This window comes from Cannabis sativa, chromosome 1, assembly GCF_029168945.1.
Source record: "Cannabis sativa cultivar Pink pepper isolate KNU-18-1 chromosome 1, ASM2916894v1, whole genome shotgun sequence".
Taxonomy (NCBI): Eukaryota; Viridiplantae; Streptophyta; class Magnoliopsida; order Rosales; family Cannabaceae; genus Cannabis; species Cannabis sativa.
The window spans coordinates 34,740,506-34,766,722 of NC_083601.1; the positions used below are offsets into that span (position 1 = coordinate 34,740,506).

The following is a 26,217-nucleotide window of genomic DNA, read 5'->3' on the forward strand; positions in this document are numbered from 1 at the left end:
AGTTGCTACGCCAAAATTATACCATTTTATAAAAGATACGATCAGCATGTGTTATTTATTGATGGAAATTGAGTGGGTAATAAGCGAATGAGCATTACTATTAGGCACCAGTGGTGCCTAGTACCTTCTCGACATTTGGTTAGCGATACTTTCTAAAAGCTATTACATTAAACTATTTGGGACCTGATACTTAGTTGGACCAATAGTAATACTGACACATAGGAAAGTGCTAGGCACCACTGATGTCCTTTAGCATTTCTCTAAGCGAATGTACTTGTTATAGTGAGATTTTTCTCACCCAGAAACTCGAGACCAGACCCCTATTTAGAGGACACGTATACTCAGATTTCCCAAAGAAAGCTGAGATGTCCCTGAGGGACTCCTCAAAGTTTTAAACCTCCCTTAAGATAGAATCAGCGAGAGGCAGCGAGCGTGACCGAAGTCTAATCACATTCAAGACAAGAGAGTAGCTCGCATACATCGAACTATATGCGAGCATCCTCCCCGTGTCCGTGTATAAACCAGGAGATCGACTCTCCATAAATGCGAGTTGGTCCTAAGAACCCTGCAGCCTTGATAAACCAATATAGACTTGCATGTCTGGGTTCTATCAGCTCTTCATGCGATGTCCACAAAAGGTGACTATCTAAGGACGCAGACATCTTAAACATAATGTTAAACTTGCGAGTTTAACATCAGAACGTGAACAAGCCAACTCGCAGATTTGGAAGACATGTTGATGAACTTAGTAACTGCTATTCATTTATTAATATTAACGTTGTTTAGTTAATTATTATAATTCAATGTGTAAAAACGGATTGACAATGAATGCAATCCTTGTATAACTGATCGGACACCTGCTTTGTATATAAAGGGGTGATCCACTGTGAAATGACACCTACGAAACTCTTGCTACAGTGGACTAAGTAGACCGTGATATGACTGAACCACTATAATTCTTTGTCTCATTGTTATTTCCAGTTTTTGTTAATCATTTCTCATTCCCAGTTTGAGTATTCGCCACTCTAGGTTGAATACTCGCACTTGTTCTTCATACAAATTTTCTTCTGCAATTAATAATATCATATAATTTGGTGTTGCGAAATTCACTCGACAACAGTACTTCTCAATTTTGTCTTCCCTTTTTTTATGTCTCTCATCCCTGCTCCTATCTCATTTAATCCGAATGGATTTCAGGGTAGCACAATTGTCATTGGGTATGGGAATACCTATTAAAATTAAAAAATAATAATAAAAAAATAATAATGTAATGTAATTTAAAATAAAAAAAAAACAAATAGTGACCTAAAAATAAATAAATATTCTACCTATTAAAAAGTCTTTACTACACAATAAATTATGAAAGATTCATAGTTCACTTTTTAAGTATAATCAATAACTATAATACCTAATAATTAGAAAACTATATAAAAATTTAAAAAATTATATATTTAAGTCAAATATAAAGTGAATAGTATCAGCCCCACAATACTGCCTTGAATCCGTTTCGAGTATATAAAATTGCACCCTATTCCTGCTCTATTACCCATTAAGGCGAGTAATTCCCATCCTATTCGGGGTGGGTACCCATCCCCACGGGTCAAATTTTCATCACTAATTCTATTGTTACTAGATGAAAATTAGGTGGGTAATGAGCCGCAAATGCACCCCCTAACTCAATTTCCATTTTCTATTTATGTCCTCATCATGTCCCCGACCTTGCTCCCGCCCCGCTTCAAACCTGCTAAGGTCTATAAAATAAAAAAAAAATTATAGTTTCACACTAAAAATTAAGAATGTTGTTGCTACATTTAGCTAAACCTTATTCATTCGCGAAAATTTTGAACTATAATAGCTTATCTATTCCATGGCCTTTTTCAACATATGTTTTTATTATTATTTTTAGCTATATGTTTACCTTTATAGCTATTTTACATTAGTTATTATGAACACTTACATAATTTAATATAATAAATTTTACAATAGAATATCATTAGTTATTTTTAATATGTTACTCATAATATTACTAATACTGTTGTAAATGCGAATCGAGTCTTTTGACACGGCACAAAATCAATACGATTTCGAAAGACACAAGCATAAAAGAATGATACTACAAATTGGCACGACATGACACCAAAAATATATACTTAAACACAACATGATACCGAAAAGTACAAAAAGTACGACATATTAAAAATTCCTAAAATTTATAATTAATAATAATAAATATGTAATTATACATGATAAATAAGTTAAAATAATAAAAAAACTAAAAATATAATACTGAATATTAATTAAAATTATTAAAACATGTAAATCTATAATTATATATCAATTTATTTATAAAGTGTGATATAAAAATTTAATAGTTATAATTAAATATTTAAATTTTAATAATGCTAATAATTTTTATATATGGTTATTTATAAAATATTATTAAGAAGTTATATAAATATAACTAAAGTTATTAAATATACATATAGTTTAGTAATTGAAAAAATATATATATGAAAAAGTAAAGTACGAATTTAAATCCGTATATAATAAAAACATGTTGGCCTGTCTAAGAAATACGGGTTGATACAAACAAAGTACGACACGAATCTGAGCACGACACATCAAGTCGTGATGGGCCTTTCCTTTAAAAATAATGGCATAGTAGCATAACCTATATTTTTTTATAGTACGACATAAAAAGTACGAATAAATATGAGTCGGGCTATAGTACGACACACACAAATTTACATCACTAACTAGTGCTTGATAGTAATGCCCGTACATTAATTACTATTTCATTCTTTTTTATTGCATGATTAAAATTGTTATATATTGTTTTGTGTAAAAATATATATAACTTAAAGAGTAAATCGTGGCATAAATACATAATGCTTCAAATTTTATACATTTAAATACTTTATTTTTATTTTTAGAGGTAAAAATACTGAATGTTACAATTCTCTTACACTCATTACTATCACTTTCGTTAACTCGTAAATATGGACACGTGGAAGGCTCAGATACATTATATTAATTTATTTTATTTTAAATTTAATATTCTTAGTATCATAAACTAAATGTTATTTTTTTAAAAAAAAAAATGAGAGAGATGCAATACTAAATTGCCATAGCTGAGGGTAGCATTTAGTTTCTAACCACATTATGTGACTATTTAATAAAATGATGTAGTATTATTTTAAATGACGTGTCATGCCATTTAGCATCCAGAGTATTAGAAAATGGAGAGGTATTTACAGAACTTCTAATAGTGTGAGAAAGTAATCTTACCGGCAAAATGTTAAATTAAGTATTAAACTATGAGTAATAAATTTAATTATTTATGCCAAAGTACTCTTAAAATTAATACAGAATTAACAGCAAAAAATATTATAATTATTATCATAACAATAATCCGACAAAGTATTCATAAAAAGCTAATGATATTATATTAAGATGATGGCACTGTGTAAATTGGGTGTGGTTCTTTTTCTTCGGATGAAGTCTATAGGTGTGTTATGACTTTTATTGGGATGAACAGAAATTAATATTTTTACTTCTTTTCAAACCACAAATAAAAGCCTTTTACTCCAAAAACAAATAAAAATACTTATAATGCTGTCTTACTCACCACTCCTATTTCTGACTTTTTGCTTCTTAATTTTCTCCAATTGTATAATTTCTTCACTTTCCAATTTACCTACTTTTTTTCTTTGTCTTGGGAAGAAGGTATATATACATATACTTCAATTTTTTTTTTTTTTTAATTTAAGTATTTATATATTACAACATGTTTTATTTGGGACTCGAACCCAAGATCTCCAACACTCACACACCCTGACCACTTGAGCTAACATCAAGTGGTTATATACATATACTTCAACTTGGTTAACTGGTTGTCTGTCTAGTTTCTTGATATACTCCTACATTTTATGTGGATTTTATAAGATAATTATGTTTTATTAATTTACTATCATTCTCTGGTAACATAATTATGTTTTAATTAGACGTGTGAATTATTAATATAAAATTTTGAATTAAAAAATAATATAATAATAGTACAAAATAGATTGTCCAAAACAATTCAATATAATACTGCCCCAAATATAATATTAACTATATGACAATTTTATACTTGTTATTTTATTGGTTTGGATGGGAATGGAAATCTTTTACTTATACCATGAGTTTCGAATAATGGCCATTGAACCCCAGAGAAGAGAAAGTGGTGGGCCTCGTGTTCCTTTAGTAGGTTAGGGCAGGGGCATTATGGGACTTTCCTCACCTAGTTGAAATTCCACCACTGATCTCTCTAATTTTCCTCCCTCAAACTTGTAATAATTTGCAAAATTCCCCTTAAATATATTTCTATTTTCCACCACTGATCTCTCTATTGCATGCCAAATCATGTTTTATAGTCAAGAAAAGTATGGTTGTGACTTGTGAGTAGTCGCAATCTTTGTACGTACTACGTATAGCTAGCTTGTTATTTTTTGAAATATATATATATGTTTTGTGTGTAATTTTCTTATATAATTTATTTACGTATATATTTGCTATATATATAGTGGCTTAGGTGAGTTGCCCCAGGAAATAATCACTTATAATAAACTTATTTTTTACTTTATATTTTGAAATATATATATTTGCTATATATATGTTTTTTGAAATATATATATTTGCTATATATATAATTTATTCTCTCAATGTATATATATATATATTTATACATATGTGTAGGGAATCCATCCAAAAGAAATAGAATAAAACAAAAGAGCACGCATGAGAAAATATACGAAATATATACCAAAATGATCTTTTATAAATCGCTAGTTTTTGTCCGATGAATTTTATCTTACGTAAACGAATAATATCGTGAATAAGACAATAAACTAATCAACGTTTAATATGTAATTATATTAAAGTTAGTGGCAGTGGACACAAATATCCCATGCATGCATTAATTAATAATGTATCATTAAAAAAGTGGGAAAAATTAGAGGCTTAATAAAGGTGTCTATTTTGGAAGTTAATAATGAACATTTTAATAGCATGGCTAGTGGTAATTAATGGCAAATATATTCATGTATTTCTTTTTTCCTTCTTAATCAATTTTTTCTTTTTGAGTTTCTTTATTCCTTTAATTATTTTCTGCTGATATATATAAATAAGGCAAATAAAGAAGTCTAGCTATATGGAAGATAAAACAAGCGAAGGGACAGATCGAACAAAACATATGAAGTGAGACTATATATATTTATATATGCAAATCCCATGCTGACCTCTACAAAAACAAGCATTACAAAACACATAATATATAATGGACCCCTTTTTTAACCTTTTCTGTCATATATATATATATATACATTTTATTTTATGATATGCATATGCAATGCAATATACAATACATTTTTTTTAATTAAATTTATTTATATTGTTGTTGTCTTATTCTCACTATAATGGGTACAACGTGGAGCCTCATCAACCAAAAAATGAATCGTCGACCAACATTATGCATGCCGTGAGAAAATAAATAAATAAAGAAAGAAAAGAAAAGAAAAGGAAATATTCTCTTTTAAAAAAAAGTACGATAAAGAAACTAAAGAAGAAAAACCATAGCTTAGCTTAATGGACAAACTAAGAATCATATCAACGTGTTGATGGGGGGCTTCTTAATAATATTGACCTTTGACAACACAATAACAGAATTTTTATATGAATAAAAATCAAATATATTTATATATGGAAGTGGCAAGACCACTATATAGTATTGTTTTTCAAAATTAAACAAATTAATATAATAAGCTGATCTGGGATGTATATTAATTGAAGAATTTGTGAGCGTGGGGATTTTGTCTTATTATATATTTTCAAATGTCAAGGTTTGATTTTGTTCAGAAAAAGTGACCAAACAATATACCATGGGCATGAGGTAATAAATTTTGATCAAAGGAAAGAATTAATGGTATTGCTAATTAATTAAGATTAAGGTGACGTATATATATAATATACTTGGTTGGTTCCGGCATTGATTCTAAGCAATAACGTACGCTAGCTGCCATGTTTCAGAGAATATATATTATTGTTTGCAGTACTAGAAAGAAAACTGATACTATAGTTAAATTATTAATTAATATTTATCATCAGCCAATTACAAAACAAATAAACAATATTATAACCTGGATATATATATATTCTTTGTTATTTTTACGAGGTCTTTCACATGACGCCATGCCATATATGTTAGACTTTTATTTTGGCTTACATTAAATTTTATTGGTTTTATTAAAACTTGGGTTGATTGGATAGTTCTTTGCTGTGTTAGCCCATGTTGTTGGTGATCAATTGTTAATGGGCTTAGCATCTGTGTGTAAAGTCTAGGTGAAGCAGAAGTGTGGGCTTTTCTAGTTGACTGAAGCCTTTGATGAGCAGGCCCAGCCCAACTAGGGTTTTGTAGCTAAGTCCCCTCCCTAACTCTATAAATACATATTGTCTCATCACAATTGTATACCTTTTGATAATCAGATAAATAAACTGCTTCTGATTTAGAGATCTAGGGAGGAAGACTTAGTTGATAGTATTGCACTATCAAATTGGAGTAACTGCTGTGGATCAAACAGAGATAATTGCTATGGATCAATCAGGTACACATACCTAATTATTATATATTACTATTGTGTTCTATGTTATATACATATAGATCTTGGGTTAATTGTTAATTTATCTAACATGTGGTATCAGATTGCCTATTGTATATGATTTAGAACCTATAATTTTTTATAACAATTAATATGTATATGTTATTTTTTTTCCAATTACATATTAATTTCGTTATTATTTTATGTTAAATTTTTTATTTTTCGATCTTAAAAGTGTAGGGGTTTTATTCCTCATTAAATTCTCTTTCTTTTGATATATTACTTGCATAAAATCATTGAGTAAATTAGGAGAATTTTAAGATTAATTTTTTTAGGGTTTATGTATTTTTCTTTATGAAATTCAATTTGGGATTTTTGATTCTATAGTTTATACACTAAAATTAGTGGAAACAGGTGAGAAAGTTTCAGTGTAATCAATACCTTCTCTTTGAGTAAAGCCTTTAGCCACTAAACGTGCTTTAAACCTTTCAATCTGTCCCTTTTTATTCCTATGTTTTTTTCAAGAGATGATAATAATAGCAGTCTTATTCTTACTCTAGTTGATAACGCTCCCATTGTTGATGAATATATTGCCCCCGATATCGAAGATGATGAAGGTCCTATTATTGATGAAGGGCCTATTAATGATGAAGCTCCTATTGTTGATGAGGGTCATGTTATCAGAGGTTATTCCAGAAGTACCTCCTATATGGAGATCTCAGAGACAAAAGAAGTCAACAAAGTGTCATGATAATTTTGTTTATCTTGGAGAAGGAGAATATGATATTGATCATTTTGTGGATCCTGTCACTTACAGTGAAGCACCTAATTGTCCACATTCTTCAAAATGGATAGAAGCTATGGATGATGAGATTAAGTTCATGGACAAAAATAATGTATGTGTGGAAGTTAGTTCCAATACTTGATGGTTTCAAACCAATAGGTTGCAAATGGATTTTTTTTAAGAACTAAAAGGGATAAAAAGGGACAGATTGAAAGGTTTAAAGCACGTTTAGTGGCTAAAGGCTTTACTCAAAGAGAAGGTATTGATTACACTGAAACTTTCTCACCTGTTTCCACTAAAGATTCATTCAGAATTATTATGGCCTTAGTTGCGCATTTTGATTTAGAGTTGCATCAAATGGATGTTAAAACTATTGTTCTGAATGGAGAATTGAGTGAGCAAATTTTTTATGTCTCAATCTGAAGGCTTCGAGGAAAATGGAAATGACAATTTGTTTTGCAAATTGAAATGATCCATTTATGGTCTCAAACAGGCATCTCACCAGTAGTACTTGAAGTTTGATAAGGTTGTGACACTGTTGGGTTTCATCGAGAACAAGTTTGACTAGTGTATTTATATGAAGATCAGTGGGAGTCATCATATTTTTCTTGTTCTTTATGTAGACGATATTTTACTTGCCAGCAGTGATTTGTCATTACTAAATGAGACCAAAAATTTTCTGTCTTCCAATTTTGATATGAAAGATCTTGGAGAGGCATCTTTAGTTTTGGAGATTGAGATTTATCATGATAAGAATTGAAAATTTCTTGGCTTACCTCAAGAAGCTTACAATAATCCTGTGCTCAAAAGGTTCAACATGGATTTGTGTAAAGCTGGTTTCGTTCCTATTCTGAAAGGGGACAAGTTCACTAAGCAACAATGTCCTAAGAACGACTTAAAAAAGAGAAGCAATGAAGAATATCCCATATGCAAGTGCAGTAGGGAGTTTGATGTATGCTTAGGTTTGCACTAGACCTGACATTGCTTTCATGGACGATGTTCTTAGGAGATATTTATCTGATCCTGGCCATGATCATTGGGTTGCAGCCAAGAAAGTTTTTGAGATATTTGCAAAGAACGAAGAGTTTTATGCTTGTGTATAAGCATGTCAACAATCTTCGAGTTGTTGGTTATTCAGATTCAGATTTTGGTGGTTATGTAGATGATTTAAAGTCAACTTCTGGCTATATTTTCACATTTGTTGGTGCTGCTATTTCTTGAAAAAGTGTTAAATAGACTTTAATCGTATCATCTACTATATATGTTGAATTTGTCGTATGTTATGGTGCATCTTTGCAAGCTTTATGGTTAAAGAATTTGATTTTAGAGATACGACTAGTTGATTCTATTTCCTCTCCTATACTAATCTATTGTGATAATAATATTGTTGTTTTCTTTTCAAAGAATAATGAGATTAGTAGTGCTTCCAAATATAAGGAAATAAAGTATCTCACTATTAAAGACTTGGTCAAGAAAGGAGACATTGTGATAGAATATTGAGAGACCAAGTTGTTGTTTGCAGATCCTCTAACCAAAGGATCAAGTGCCATATTGTTTGATAAACATGTTTTTGATATAGGCATTTTATAATCTTTTGTTCCTTTGGGTTAGTGGGAGTTTCTTGCTTTATCTTTTGAGATTACATTTATATGTAATTTACTTGTTGATGTTATGAACTACTTTGTGGGCCAATAATTTTTATTATTGGATGTTTATGCTTTCAGTTAGGCTTTGTTATATTCTCGAGAATAATTGAATTGAAAGCATGTAGTTCATATCTTGTTGTGATCATTGTATTTTAAGTATATTTACTAAAAGACAATGATATGTTGTTGGCTTAATTCTTTAAGCATATTTAGTGACACTTACTTATTTTAAGTGGTGTATGTTTAATTTCACTGGCTTATTTATTAAGCATCACGGTATCAGTGAAATTGAGGACTGATAAGGATATTATGTTATTTTAAATTGATCACATGTTGAACATAATTCCTTACCACACTGCTAGACTTATTGACCATGTCGATTTAATACTTTGGTATTTGTGATTATGAATGTCTTTTGTTGAGTTAAAAACAATATGACTGTCATAGTTCATTATCAAAGGTTAAATTGGACCGGTATGTTGAGATGCTATCAGAGAACTATCATTTTTAAAGTGGCCACAAATGTTTTTCTATTGTTCAACCCATGAGTCGTTTTCAAATAAAATTATTTTGATATATAATATATATGTATTAAAATCAATGTAGCCCAAGTGGGAGAATGTTAGACTTTTATTTGGGCTTACATTAAATTTTATTGGTTTTATTAAAACTTGGGTTGATTGGATAGTTCTTTGCTGTGTTAGCCCATGTTGTTGGTGATCAATTGTTAATGGGCTTAGCATCTGTGTGTAAAGTCTAGGTGAAGCAGAAGTGTGGGCTTTTCTAGTTGACTGAAGCCTTTGATGAGCAGGCCCAGCCCAACTAGGGTTTTGTAGCTAAGTCCCCTCCCTAACTCTATAAATACATATTGTCTCATCACAATTGTATACCTTTTGATAATCAGATAAATAAACTGCTTCTGATTTAGAGATCTAGGGAGGAAGACTTAGTTGATAGTATTGCACTATCAAATTGGAGTAACTGCTGTGGATCAAACAGAGATAATTGCTATGGATCAATCAGGTACACATACCTAATTATTATATATTACTATTGTGTTCTATGTTATATACATATAGATCTTGGGTTAATTGTTAATTTATCTAACAATATATACAAATATATATATATATATAAATGTTTCCTTTGATGATAGATTTAAAGCATTAACTCTTTCTACATTCGATAACATTCACAAAATTCTTTGATAGAAATTAAGCTACAAAGTTTAAGGAGAGTTAATAACCAAAATAACAATAATGGTGTATCGATCGTACCAGTTTATAAAAAACAACAATATATAAATTATAGTACGTATAATTAGATCAATAGTGAATCAATGGCTCAAAAAGAATTATGGGACTCATCTATTCTCAGTTAATGGTACAATAGGAGGTTGTGAAAAATGAGTGGGACTTTAAAGCCATTTACCAATTTCCATTAATTTTCTCATCCCTACACTCCAAAATGCACATACACTCGTAGTCATAAATAGTCTAAGAAATAAGGCACTGTAAAAAAAAAAAAAACTAAAAAAAAAAATTCTAATTATAATAAGGTGATTTTATAAGCGCACTAATTGATGCATTCTTACTTATTCAGCATTTAGAAAAAAAAAATATTTTAATTTTTTTATATGTATTTATGTTATAGTTATTTAAGATATCTTACAAAATTTTGAGATATTCAAAATAATTTACAATATAATAAAAGCGGATTTAAATAATTTATTTTACACGCGTATAAAATAAAATAGTCACGAGTGCAATAAAATTTTTGAATCTTATTTTCGGTGTGTTAAATTTGTCCAATAAGATGTCTTAAATAATTATAATGTATATGACCATCACAAAAAATTTAGCTAAAAAATTATTTTAAATACTAAAACAAATAAAGATATATTAATACATCTTAAAAGATTTTAAGGGGTTGGATTGTAGAATTTTCTATTTAAGTTTTGCTTGAAATTTTGATGGTGGATTTTGGGTATATGAGATGTGGACCGGAAGGTGGTTTGCAATTGGTGGTTACAATTTGTGGGGTATGACTCTTCTTAAAAAGAGAAAGAAATAAAATATATATTGTGGGGGGTTATTCTTTCATGAACTGAGTCAGACTCATACCACAAATTTGATAAAAAAATCTCTTTTATATTTATTTTCTTAATTAGAAGTGTTGTAGGGTTCCACTCCACTACTTGCTTGCTCTTCACCTAATAATAATAGTAATAATTGATAATAAAATTAGTAATAAATGGTTTCTGTTAACACTCTTTGTCCTCTATTGACTTTACAAAAAAGAAAGTACTGATATCCTCCAATTACTTCACTCACTTATATTTGTAGGGCAAAAAAAGTAGAAAGGTCAGACCTATTATTTAATATGGCAAAACTAAATAGAGAAAAATGATGTTTAAAAAGTTATCCTAAATAATGATATGCGCCAGACATAATGAATCAAAGCCCCATACTAATTAATTATTTGGCAAGAAAATTTGAAGACTTATATAATTAAGTTGCCAATTAATCTTTTTTTATGAGATGCCACTTTTTCTACACAAAACTGAATTTCTGAAAAGTAAATAAGTTTATCTGAATTAATATATGTATATAAAAACATTTGCATGTAAAGTTAGAAAAGTATCTGCATATGAACCTGATCTTACTAGGAATGAAAAAATTATTAAAAGAAAACCTAAAATAGCATTGCGTTTTAGTTGGGGTATTGAATTTAGTGTAGGCTACAGAGGTTTTAATAATTACTTGGATGTTTAAACTTGTAAGTTATTAGCTATCTAGTGTACGTAGCTTGTTCCCTCACCTATTTAAACGCACATTCATATAATGTAGAGAAACACTAAGGGCTCGTTTGGAACGCCGTATTAGGCCGTATTGTATTGTATTGTATTATATTGAATTGGATTATATATCATATTTTTATATAATACTATGTTAAACTTTAATTTATACTAAAATATTATATATTTAGGTGTCTATAAAAGTTAATACCACATATAGTTTTGTATAAAAATATTGCATAAAATACAATTCAATATAATACAATACAATACAATACGACCTAATACGGCGTTCCAAACGAGCCCTAAAGGGCATGTTTAGCACACTTGTGAGATTTAATATTGCTAATTTTGGTTTAATTTAATATTGTGTCTCACTTATTTTATTTTTAATAAATATTAGAAAAAAATTACTAATAAATTATAGAGCATCACTTCATTATAATATGCTAGACATATTTTATAGAGCCATATTTTATTGTGCCTCGTAATAATGCTCTATAATGTATGGTGGGGTAGGGTGGAATCACTTTTTAGCAAATAAAATTTTATTTTCAACATTAATTTTTAAAATTTATTGCTCTAAATATTTATAAAATATTATTCATTGCTCTTAATATATTTTATTAATTATTTTGAATTTTAATTTTTATTTTTATATATATGGAAAAGGTTTCAATGGTTACATTTTTATTGTAACCATCATGGTTACATTTTTTTAAGCCATTGGATTACTATTAAATGGTTGCGATTAATTTGAAAATTAAATAAAAATAAATAATAAATAACTTGTAACCTGAAAGTAACCTAATCATTTATTTCCTTATAAAACTTTAATTAAGATTAATTATATTTTAGAATTAAATTAATTATAATTATTAATTAATTTTTTGCAATTTATTACTATATAAGGATCTTTTAGCATTTTTTTTTATACTTAAATTATTTAAAATTTTATAGCAAAGCTTTTTATAATTTAAAATTATACACATATAATTCCATAATTTAAATTTTATTATACTTGTAATCTTAATTTTAAATTATTTCACTTAATTAATTATTTTTTTATTTAAATATTTAAAAAGTAAAAAATGAAATAAGTTGAAGGATTTTTTAGAAAAAAAATGGATGCACTTGTTATCGATTGATTAGCTTGAGGCCTCATACTTAGTTCATATAATTGTAACAAAATAATTAAATATCATTTAAAAATAATTAATTATTTAAAAATTTATTATAAGAGGAGCATTTTAATTTGTGTCAAAAGAAGTTTAATTTTTATAAAAAAAAAATAAATTTTATTGTAAATATTATAATTAAAGGGCTTATTTATTAAAATAATTCAAGTAAGGATTTAAATATAAATATTAATTGCTAAAAGAGGTCTTGTTGAATATTTAATTAATTATTTTAAGAAAATAGTTAATTATAATTAATTAATTCTAAAAAATGAATGTCTACTATTTAATTAATTATTTTAAGAAAATAGTTAATTATAATTAATTAATTCTAAAAAAGGAAAGTATACCTATTAGTAACCTGCTATTACAGGTCAAAGAAAAATATAACCATATGGTTACAATAAAAATGTAACCATTGAATAGTCACCCATATATATATATATCATGATATATAATAGTTATGCCTATATTTATATTTCGAGCATTAAACATGAACATAATACGTGGATATAAGCCTTAAAAATTAAGGAAAATTATAAACGTAAGGAATTTAATAAGTTTCTCACCTCGATATGTGTTACAATTAATGATGTATTTTGTATCACGTTGTATGATAATATAGCTATTAAATAAAGATGGTAAAATGTTAAGTACAATGATTAGTGAGATAAGTGATAACAACATCATAAGTTCATCTCGGACTTGACTGAGATAGACAAAACATATGTAGAATATGAAGGGATGAGCTACTGAAAAGGGTAGATAACGAATTTTTTAAGAGCTTTCAGTTCATTGGTGCACATACTCATGAGTACGTTAAAAGACTAAGGGATATAAGCAAAAGATGATACATCTCAGAATACTCATAAACAAAGTGAGATGATTGACCTTAAGGATCACAAAAGATTCAATCCTAAGTGTTATCTTATCAAGACTTTTCTTAGACAGAAAAAGTAAGAAAAAATATCTCAATTAGCGTCTCACATATATAATACGCCTGATCATTCCCAATATTATTGAAAAATGTGAGGCATATCTTGGGTATGTTATCTCAACAAAGAAACTCCTTTCAAGATAAATACAAAAAGCAATTGCCAGTAGTTAATTTATTTATCTCACATGTTGTAAATATAAAACGTGAGGATTGTTCACGTTTTATCAATGGTTATCTAGATAAGATAAAAAAGGAATGACTATTATTCCAAAGAATTCTATAAATAGGAGCAGAACCTGCGATGTAAAAGACGGGAAATTTTTGAGAGAAATAACTTTGAGAAATTAAGTGTAGAAAAACCCAGAGATTATTATTTGGTATCGAATATCTTGTAATCATAAATAAATCAAAAACTCGAATATAATATGGACTCGTGGACTATATAAAATTAACTACAAAGTCACATAAAAATTCATGTGTATTATTTATCTCTATTATTAATAGTTATTTTTAAGTTTATTCAAAATGTCTCATTATTGTTAACAAAATTATATGCATTGACTACTCCAAGCTCAATAAAGAAATGAAGAAAGACCTTTTTCTCCTCCTATTCATTGATCAGATGTTAGACAGATTAGCAGATCAGGAGTATTATTGTGTTTTGAATGATTATTCTAGGTATCATCAAATAGCCAATGCACCACAGGACCAGAAGAAAATAATATTTACATGTCCATATGGCACATTTATTTTTCGAAGAATCTTGTTTGGACTATGCAATGCACCAACAATTTTTAAAAAGTGTATGATGGGTATCTTTTCAAACTTCGTTGAAAAGTGCATACATATTTTCATGGATGACTTCTTGGTGTTTGGTTCGTCGTTTGATTATTTTTTGAGGAACTTGAGCTAGTTTTGATTCGATGTGAAGAATCCAATTTAGTGCTCAATTGGGAGAAGTATTATTTCATGGTTAGAGATTGATTGTTTTAGGACACAAGATCTCAAAAGAAGGAATTGAGGTGAACAAGGTGTACTATTGAGAATTTGCCCCCTCCAATTTTAGTAAAGGGGATTTGTAGCTTTTTGGGTCATGTCATTTTCTACCAAAGTTTTATCAAGGATTTTTCAAAAAATTTCAAGTCATTGTCTAATTTGCTTCCTAATAGAGTGTCTTTTGAGTTTAGAAAGCAATATATATATATATATATACTAGCAAAAAGCTACGTGCAAGCACGTATACTAAATTTTATGCTAGTTTTTTTTCTATGTTAGTTGAAAGTGATACAATTAAAAATTAAAGAAAAAATATTATTAGTTATTAGGTGAGATTATTATTATGTGTATCTAAATATTATAGTTTATAATGTTGTCAATTAAAAATGAATACCGAATGCAAAATATAAATGTTTAAGAAAGATTGATGATTTAAATATGTTCTTAAGTTAATCCAAAAATAAATTAAAAATTGATGTTCTAATACTTAAAGAAACATTACTTAAATGGGTGTAAGATAAAAAGAAAATTAAAAATCAATCTCTAAATTATTGATAATTGAAGATAGCATTTGTCTAAAAATTGTAGATAAGAAAACTAATGATAGTCATTGGTGGATTTCAATCTTCATTTGCTTCGATAGAGACAATAGTGTAATTTTTGTATTTTGCACTTTTCATTCTAGTCGGGTCCGCATATATCTGGATTGTCCATTTTTTCATTGATAAATTAAATATGGTAGTGTCTACAAAGCGGCGTGTTCCTGCAAACCGTGATGTATTTTCATTTAAAATGATTAGACATAGTGTGCATAGCTTATTTAATTAAAAAAATCAACTTATGAAATGCATGTAAAACTATTTTATTTTTTTAAAATTACACATTTGCAGTATATTTCATTAGTTGGGCAGCAGTACACGAAAATATTTTTTCCACAATATCTGCGAACATGACAGCAGAGAGGCTCTTTGTATTGTCATCAAGTTCAACATATGCTATAGCACTGTAAAATGCATAATAAGATTGTTAGTATTTTTTTATTATTATTTTAACTTAATTTCAATAACATCATATGTTTTTTGTAATATACCGCGGTGAAGGAAATCCTTCCTGGCCGCATGATGGCTTGTCACATATAATTTTTTCATTGCGATTGTATAAATCTATTTTTTATGACATGCGTCGCATGACATGTAATAAAAACTCTGGACAGTATCAGTTATTTTTATTGCCGCCTCTATCCAAAAATGTTTTTTTTACATCCAAATCAAATGGTGTTAATAATAGTAAGATATTGAAACAAAAGTTTTATAAAGTAAATATTGTAGTAGTCTTACCTCATTCAGTTGCAGATTTTTCATCAACTCTGAAATTTGGATGTTAGTCACTATTTCGCTAATATATTTAATTGTGCTTCTAATTTATGAGCATGTGATCAAAAACAGTGTTGTAATGTACTCTCTGATTTATTTATTTATTTTTTTTGCATCTAATGCCTCAGGTTTAATTATGATAAGTTTTGGTGGGTTTTAGTAAATGTTTTTCTTATTCTGGTTTGCATTAATAGCTAGAACATGGAGAAATTAATAAGATTGACATTCCTTTTTGTCGCAGCATGTACAAAGCAACATAATTATAATAATGCTTTAAGTTGCCATTATTTTTATTTAACAGAAGACAAAATTATAAATTTTATGGCTTCTTAATTATAGTGTATGTGCTAAAATATAACTTTTTCTTTTAATGAGTGTTTTTATAGGAAAATGGTAATTCTAGAAGAGAAGAAGAGAAGAAGAAGAAGAGAAAAATCGTAGATGTACAACAGCAAAAACCCAATCGTATTTTTTTAGATTTAATGGGATTTATTTTATTTATTTTATTATATATAAATAAAAAGTGACCCATGAATTTTTCATAAACTATTTTATTTTTAATAATAAATCATTTTATTTTTAATATAAAATAAAAAGTCACCCATGAATTTCTCATAAACTATTTTATTTTTAATAATAAATCATTTTATTTTTAATATAAATAAAAAGTCACCCATGAATTTCTCATAAACCAAGAATTCGGTTATATAGACACACTTTATATAGAATAGATATATATATGGAAGCCTTTCAAACTCTAAAAGAAAAACTAATTTTCGCACCTATAGTCATTGGATCAAATTGGAAGCTTCCGTTCGAGTTGATGTGTGATGCAAGTGACTATGTTGTTAGGGCCGTGTTGGGTAAACAAGTTAACAAGGTTTTTTGCACCATCTACTATGCTAGTATGACTTTAAATGATGCTCAGTTGAACGATGCTATTACTAAAAATGAGATGTTGGCTATACTTTTTGTTTGTGACAAGTTCAGGTTGTACCTATTAGGAATAAGTTGATAGTGTACACTGATCATTCAACAATCAAATACCTTATGACCATGAAGGACGCTAAGCCAAGACTGATCCGATGGGTCCTTCTCCTCCAAGAGTTTGATCTAGAAATTAGAGACAAGAAAGGTATTGAGAACCTAGTAACAGATTATTTGTCAAGACAAAAATTATACAAAAATCTTTAAATCTAATAATCTCAATAGTTTAGGGAAAATTTTTAACGGCAAAAAAAATTCAGGAGACATAATTTAGTACATATCAAAGTTCGAAATAGAAAAATCCTAATTAGCCTTAAATTAATTATACTAATATTATCAACATACCATTGATTAGACACTATTGCTTCTTTCAGAAATTGTCATAAAATAATGTTGAGCGAATCAAAAACTTAACAAAAATGGCTGTGTTTTTTGTTTGATTATCAAATTGAGAATTTTAAACTAGTAAATTGTATTTTCAATCAATCTTGGTCCTAGACCTACTCCTACTACTCTATGTGGAGTAGTAGTAGTAGTACTGTACAGTGACCTGTATCACAGCATATCATATAGCATAGAACAGCCTACCTATACAATTTAATTCATAGTTGAGAAAGATACTCTGTTACTTTACCCCATACCACCAGCCAGGGAGTAACCACCTAAGCAGGTTCATTTAATTAGTTTCATTATTAGTAGTTATTTTATAACAATGAAATAATTGAAAATTTCATTTAATAATTAACAATGATTAAAACCTTTCCCCCCACTTCAAATTTTCATTTATAAATGCCACATTAATTATAGTTTATTTTCTTCATAATTTAGGTCTAATTTTGTAAACACATTTATGTTTGTACCTTCTTTCTTGATGTCAAACTCTGTACATATATTAAAAGTAGTTTTATGATTTTACAGATTGCAACTACAACAACAAACACAAGCCATTTGAAAGTTAAGAACACCATAGCCAATATTGTTGCTTTTGTTCTTTATTTCAAGAAAATTAGTAAGAGCTTCAATTTAATCAATAAACGGCTCGTTAAAGGCTAATTAAAAAGAAAGAAAGCATTACAATTCACAAAGCAGAACAAGACCAAATGAAAATGGGACAGTCCCAAAAGCCCTTCGTCACCAATAAGAAAATGAGAGAAATATAGAGCATGTTTGGTATTGTTTTCTATTTTTTGTTTTAAAAAATTATTTTTAGAAATGAGAACAAAAAATAATTTTTGAAGTTTTTAAAACACAAGTCACGTTTGGTTAGTAATTTTTAAAAGCAATATTGACGAAAAGTGAATTGGTTTTTAAAACAGAAAACAACATTTTGTTGTTTTCAAAATTCTTGTTTTTTTTAACTTTATTTTCTGAAAACTGTTTTTAAAAAACAAGGCCAAACAAGCCAAATTGTTTTTAAAAATAATTTTCTGTTTTTAAAAACAAAAAACAGTTTTTTGTTATGATGTCAAACATGCACATAGTCTTTTGATCTCCTTAAGAAAAAGTTTATATAGTGAATTGTTGTTAGGCTGTGTTCTCTAATACTTTTTCAATTAAAAATTGAAAATACTTTTAAAAAAACATGTTATATAAAAATATTTTTACTTTTTAATTTTTAAAATGAAAAAACAAAAAAAAAATTACTTTAAGAAAAATTATACAATTTTTTTTAAATTATAATCTATTTGTATTTTTTTCATTAATATTTTGGACCTTATTGCTCTAATGCTGGATTCAGATTCGGATCCCGACCCCAGACCTGAAACCACGTCTGAACTCTAGACTTGAACCCATGATCTGAACCTTGGCCACAAACCGCGACCCAAAACCGAACCCGAATCCCGGCCCTGGACCTCAGCCCCAAATCCTTGCTTGTTGCCTGAATCCCGAACCCCAAACTCCGAACCTAAATCTGGACTCGGACCCAGACCTCGACTCCGAACTCCGACTCCAGACCACGACCTGACTTAAATAAAAATAAAAAATAAAATTTACAGAAACTTCTATTTTTTTGTTTTTAAAAATAAAAAAAACAAAAATAATTACTAAATACATTTTTTTTTCAAAAACAAAAATTCTACTTTTATTTTTGTTAAAAAAAAATAAATAAGTGTTACTAAACTTCAGCATAATTCTTATAAATTTTATAGAAAATGTTATATAATAAACTAAAAATAAAAAAAATAACAAATTACGTTAACACGAAATTTTTTTATTTTTATACTTTAAACTTTTTTATTTACAAAAATTCAGATTCAATAAAAATAATAAACAATATTATATATATATATAGTTTATTTATAGTTGTCATGAAATTAATTTTTTTAGTAATTTTATAGTTTATTTATAGTTGTCGTGAGGTTAATCTTTCGTTATTTTCTTACTTTTTATCGAGTAAAATGTATTTTCGTAATTTTAAAATTTTATAAGCATATTTTCGTAATAAGAATTTTAAGATATAAATTTGTAAGAGTAATTTGCGGCATAAATACTTAAATTTCACTTCCAGTTACAAGTAAATACTTAAATTTAATTTTTGGCGGTAATAATACCTAAGTTATAACACTGTAGGTATCTGGTCGTTAAATGTCAAATCATTATACACGTGTCATTTTCTTATTTGTGTATATAAATTAATTTTTTTAAAAATAATTAAAAATTTATGACCTAGACCAATCAAGGATTGACACGTGACAATTAACAACCAGACACCTACAAAGTTCCATAAATATAATTTAGGTATTATTACCTCTAAAAATCAAACTTAACTATTTATTTGTAAGTGAGTGTTAAACTTAAATATTTATACCACAAATTACAAATTGTAAATAAATAAAAACCTGTTTTAAAAAATTTCCCAATTTTATACCCATTTTTGTTATTATACTTTTAAATTTTGTACGAAATAAAATTATTACTTTGAGAAACTCTTTTGAGTTTATGATGATAAATGTATGTAAAATTGGACATCCTTACATTGCATATTTGTAGCCATAGTCAAAGATGTAAGAAATTCTTAAAACTACAAAGTTAAAACTAACATTAATCAGTAAGCACTCTTGTATAATCTCAAATTAGTTCTCTTCTGTTATGGATTTTAAGTTTTAATCATAATTATCAATAATACATCGTCTACATCTATGGTAGAAACTTTTATGTCCATTAAAACTGTAAATTTGAGGTTTAATTTTAAACTAAAAGATAAAATAAGTAAAAAATCAAAAACTAAAATCATAAGCTCAGGCAAATCTACTAATTGTTCTAAAATCATTTTTGTTTAGCTTAATGAACATACTTCGTGCCAAACTGTAGTGTCAATATTTTCAATACAAACTACTAAAAGAATTAATGCAATGAAATTAATACAAATAAAAACCAAAATATAGATATGAATATCGGCAGTAGAAACTGGGCTTTGTTATATGCAGTACTTTTAGCAAGGCTATAGACTCAAAATGAAGAAACTAGAAACACTTGAACTAGTGAACTAGTGAAGAAACTTGAACTCTTTGGTTTCCGAAGTAATAGCTTGAAAAATGAAAAGCTTTTTATTATGCTTTAATATTACACAACAGGAAAGTCTCACACACACACACACACATAAGACAAAGTGATCTAAAGCCCGCGTCGAAACAAAGTTGCATTACACTTTGTCGAAAATTTCAAACTGAATAAACGGTCACCCCAAGTTCCTTTCTCCTACACACCCCACATTTGTGCATTTGACACCTGAAGATTTACGAGTTGAAGCTCGGTTCTGTTTAGTCCTTAGTTTCCTCCTCATTGACAGTTTTTTCTCCAAGTTCTTCACTTTACCATTCAGGTTGGATATGACATTCAGCTGGTTTTTACCTTGTTCGATCAGCTTCTCCATCATTTCCCTCAGTTTCTCGTTCTCTTCAATAAGTTGTTTATCGTTTATGCTCCCCATTTTTTCAATGAAGGTTGGTGTTGCAGGCAACCCAGCTGCTATCTCGTCATTGGAACTTTCCAACTCAGACGACTTGTCGTTCATCTTCTCATCAGTGGCATATCCTATATGGTCCGCTGCTTGAACTTCCATCTCTTCCTCTTGGTTCTCTTGAATACCCTCTTCTGTGAGGACTAACTGCAACATCTCATTATCTTTTCCATTTTTCTCAGTCCTTGCTGGTATTAATGAACTTTCATCCTCATGCAAAACATTTTGAGTTCCATCTTCCCCTATTGAGATCAATGTTTGCAATTCCTCTGGTTTGGATAAAAGTGTGGTCTCCTTCATCACTGACTCCTTGTTCTCCTCAGTTTCAACTTTTACACATTCATCTGTATCAGCAATAGGCTTCTCCTCAGCTACTTCCTCTGGTATCTTATCTTCAAATGAGCTCACTTCACATGTACCTTGGCATTCATTATGATTGTCCGTTTCAGCGGGAGATACAAGATCATCACCATCAATTGCCTCATCAGGCAACTTTTCTAGTTCTTCCGTCTCCCATTCCTTATGTGTGGGTGCCACCATTAACTCCTCAGCTTTATCATCCCCGCTAGCTGTACGATCTCTTACTTCAGTTTGTTCTACATGGTTTTCAAACTCAACAGGTTCATCTTCAATTACTTCCAGAGGCAATTGATCCAAAAGGTTTTCTTCTTTACCACCTAAATTTGATCCATCGACAGCTTTGCAGGAACTGACTTCTGAATTAGAATCATTCTCATCATCTTGAAGAGGGATCTCATGATCTTCCACAAGTTCAGGAGCATTATCTACTTCTTGTGTCGTTGGTTCTTCATCAGCTTGCATAAGCTTAGAATCATTACCTATTTCTTGTGACTTCATTGGTTCCTCTTCACAAACCATAGGCGACTCGTCTCTCACCACATCATTCTGTTCCATGATGGCTTTTGAATCAGTCTCCTTAGGCTTCAGATCACTTGCCACTGATGATTCTTGGCTGTAACCTTCAGGTTCCACCACCTGGAGAAAATGATCTTGGTGAGATTCTACTGCACCATTAATGTTTCCGAGGACATCATCTGAATTTCTTTCTGTTTCTTCTTGCTTTCCCTGCTTTGGCATGCATTCATTATTTTCCGTCTTGGAAACTTGTTCCACAAGCTCAACAGGGCACGCCTCTGCTTTCGGTTTTTCATCTTTCACTATCATGAGAGAGTCGAGTTTTTCCTGGAGAGTAGTAAGCTCCTTTGCCAAAGATTTTCTGATGTCTCTAAGACTTGGGAGAAGACCCTGTTAAGTAGAAGGATAAGAAAATATATAAGAATTTGATGCCACATCGAGTTATTCTAGCAAGATATCATTAAACATCATGAACTAAATTTTACATTCTCCTCAAGGCTTTTTTATTCATGAACAAGAAAACTTGTACTTGTAATAATGTGAAAATCCCTTCAAAGTGTTCATTTCTCGCATAAAAATGCAGCATAACTTACGATGTCTACATACAACTAATTTAGAACTATTACAAAATTCCAATTCTAGCATTATGCGACATAGAATTTAGACTTACCTGAATAGTATCCAATTTTAGCAGCAGTCTCATGATGGTTTCTCCAATTAAAACCTTCTGCTTTTCGTCCATTCGGACTTCAGAAGATGACTCCAAAGCTTGAAGACGATTTCGAACATCAGCCAACTGTTCACGCACCTCACCTATTTGCTTTAATTTCTTCAAGGGCTCCGATCTCCTTACCATGAATCCGCGGTAAAAAGATTGAATACGCACAGCAGCCTCTGTATCTGATAACATTTTCTTCTCGAGCTTACTAGCATCACCAGATTCAACATTCTCTGTGGATCTATTTCTCTCTTCCACTCTCTCAGTTGTTGTATCTACCTCCTTAGCTATTGCAGCCTCCTTAGGTTGATGTCCATCACTATCTTCATCAGCTTTCTCAGTAATAGGCTTCTCCATCTCAGAAACCTCAGTACTAGTGTTCGCTGATGAATGAACAGGAACTTGAGGGCCATCATTATGATGTTCTGCATTGCTTGTATTCTCAGTCACAGTAATTTCTTTTGTCTCAGCCTTCTGTCTCTCACTTGGAGTACTTTCACGGGACACCTTCATTTCATTTGAATTCTTTTGAGAACGTTCTTTCACAGCAGGCGGACTAAGAGACCTGGAATTGGCATTTTCTTTCTTCTTTCTTGGCAAAGGATCAACTCTAAGACAAACAGGAGGTAGTTTGGCCGATCTTGGCGGAGAGGACCCTCTTTTACCATTTGTTCCAGAAGGCTTGCTTGTTAAGCTCTTCTTGTCAATGTCCTCAGGCTTATCTACATCTGCATGTGGTTGATCAACCTGCTTCAAAAGAGTGTTTTTCTTAGTTGCATTGTTATCCTTCACCTCTGTCACATTCTGGCGATCAAAATTCTCTCCATTGGTCTTACAATTGTCTGTGTGGTTGTCATCACCAAGATGCTTCACTGGAATAACCTTGAACTTAATTGGTTGATTACCATCACACTTTCCAGAGCCGTCCACTTCCTCACGTCTTTTGTCATCAGAAGGCATCCAAACTATAGGAAAAGGAAATTGTCTTATTCTATCGATTTGGTTCTCACTCTTCTGATCCTCGTTAGCATTTGTATCCTTCTTATCCTTGTTTCCAATCTCTTCTCCCATGCCATTGTAGGGCATCACAGCAGCTGGTTTCTTTTGCTCCTGAGTGCCCTTGTCGTCTCCGCCATGAATTAGATGCCTTAGCTTGTCTGCATCAAGTGGGAACCATCCATTCAAGAGATTTTGCTCCTGTTCTTGAGTTTTCTTTTTCTCAATGGGCTTAGTCTCGCAAGGAGCGGTTTCATGCTCTACCACTTTAGGTGGTTCAAGAGGCTTTTTATTATCTTGCAAATACTCAGGGGGAATCCATACGACCGGGTAAGAATAATTTCCCGTCTGAACTGGGATCAAAGACTTATTATTCCCTTTCTTTGCCACAACAACATCAGGCTCCCCCTGATCTTCAATTCTCAAACCCTTATCTTCCTTCTGTTGGCAATGATGATTATGACACCCACAACAGTGATAATTCCCAGACCAGTTCCTGTCGTACTCGTATCTGGGAAGATCAGTGGAATAGTGTGAGGGAGGAATGTAAGACATGTGATGGGCTTCAGGATATGGAATAGAATAACCTCCATGGAAGTGATGAACAGGTGAAGGTGGCATTGGCGGCTGAGGATAACAAGGTCTGAAACCATGAAAACCAGGAAAGCTACCATGGCTGTAACAGGAATGGCAAGGTGCTGGATAGCCATAATTACCGTTACAGGGCCAAGAATCGTATACCATTGGAGACTTGGCTGGATCCACCTGTGCATAAGTTGGGAAAGCCCTACATCCAGTTTGGTTGGTTTGGTGTGGGAATGTGTCCATGTGTGTGTATACAGGCATCATTTTGAATTATCAACTATAACAAAGCAGAGCTGAAGAAGTGCTCTACTATTATAGATACTTCTTGTACGGTCTGGTGACAAACACGACAATGCAATGCAAAATGTTAGAAAACGAAACATAAAGATATGCGGAAAATATAGTAAATTTGGATGATTAACGAAAAGTAAAGAATAGGGGTGTTTGAATTCATGAACACTGGTTGAAAAATAACAGAAAAAAAACATCTTCAATCAAACGACAAGAACAATAAAACCGAAATCTTGGAAAAGCGACATCAAACTGAGAGTGAATGCAACGACACAAATAATTTTACACCATATACTTTTAAAAACAAAATTAAAAAAATCAACCCGAATTATATCAAACGACAAACTAAGAGAACACTGGCCTGTCAGTATCTATGTGATAAAGAAAATATTTTTCCCAAAACTGAACTATGTTTCAGTCTCAATTCTGATCTAAGAGTGAATATTTTGATCACATCATATTAAAAATTACATTTCCGAAACCGAATCATTTCAAGATTCCCAACAATAACATAATTCTGATCTAAAAGTTTTATTTCGCTAACAAAATTTAGATTGACCGTAATCTTAAAAGAAATAATATATAGAGAGCACTAACTTAAAAAAAAACATCAAAGCAAATTGTAGAATTGATAATAATGGAGAGGTCAAGATCAAGAAACAATAAAACTTACAGTTTCTAATGCGTGAAGAAAACGAAGAAAAATCCAAAGCTCCTCAGCAAGACGGTTCCACAAATCCGAATGACTCAGTTATCGGTGCAAATCACTCCACTAACCCGAAGAGAAATGGTTCTCAGTTCCTCTTTTTTCTGTTTATTGGCTTCTTGCGTTCAAGATTTTTTTGTTTGAAAATCCAAAGGCTGGGATGTTAGCTTTTTATATATGGTGAGTTGGAATGAGTAGAGGGAAGAATAGGTCCCACTCAAAACTTCGAGAGTTTTCGCGCCTAATCTAACTGTGAAATCTCTGGATCTTTCCACGTTACACGTTGATGCTTACTTGGTAAGGTTTAATATTAAACTGTGAGAGCATCTCGATTTTATTTCAGTAATCACCCACGTAGAGGCGGCAGTCGCCCACCCTAAAAAAAAATCGTGAAAAAAATATACATTCATTTTAGCTAGTTAGAACATATATTTATAAATAAAAGTGATATCTATACACATAAAATAAGATTTATTATAATAGTAAAGTCATTTTATACATATAAAAGAGGTCATGAGTTCTAATCTGTTTACTTTAATATTTTTATTTTATTTTTTGAACTTCTACCAATAATACTTATATTTAATGTCTTAATTATTGAACTAAATATATTTTATTGTTACTTTTTTTTACTTTATAATATATTTAATACTAAAATATAAATTTATATTAATTTTTAACATGTTATGCAATGTAGAAAAAAAAAAAAGATGTACCCCTCACTTATAAAAAAAAAGTGTTACCCTACCTC

General features: G+C 30.0%; 1 protein-coding gene across 1 annotated transcript; it reads right to left on the reverse strand.

Moving 5' to 3' along the window:
* Positions 1–20,858: 20,858 nt before the first annotated feature.
* LOC115705897 (BAG family molecular chaperone regulator 6) lies at positions 20,859–25,778 on the reverse strand. The gene is made up of 3 exons (XM_030633353.2): positions 25,434–25,778; positions 22,841–24,803; positions 20,859–22,560 (listed from the first exon to the last, which is right to left on the reverse strand). The coding sequence occupies exons 2-3, from the start codon at positions 24,731–24,733 to the stop codon at positions 21,013–21,015; spliced, it is 3,441 nt and encodes a 1,146-aa protein (XP_030489213.2). The 5' UTR covers positions 24,734–24,803; positions 25,434–25,778; the 3' UTR covers positions 20,859–21,012.
* Positions 25,779–26,217: the final 439 nt, after the last annotated feature.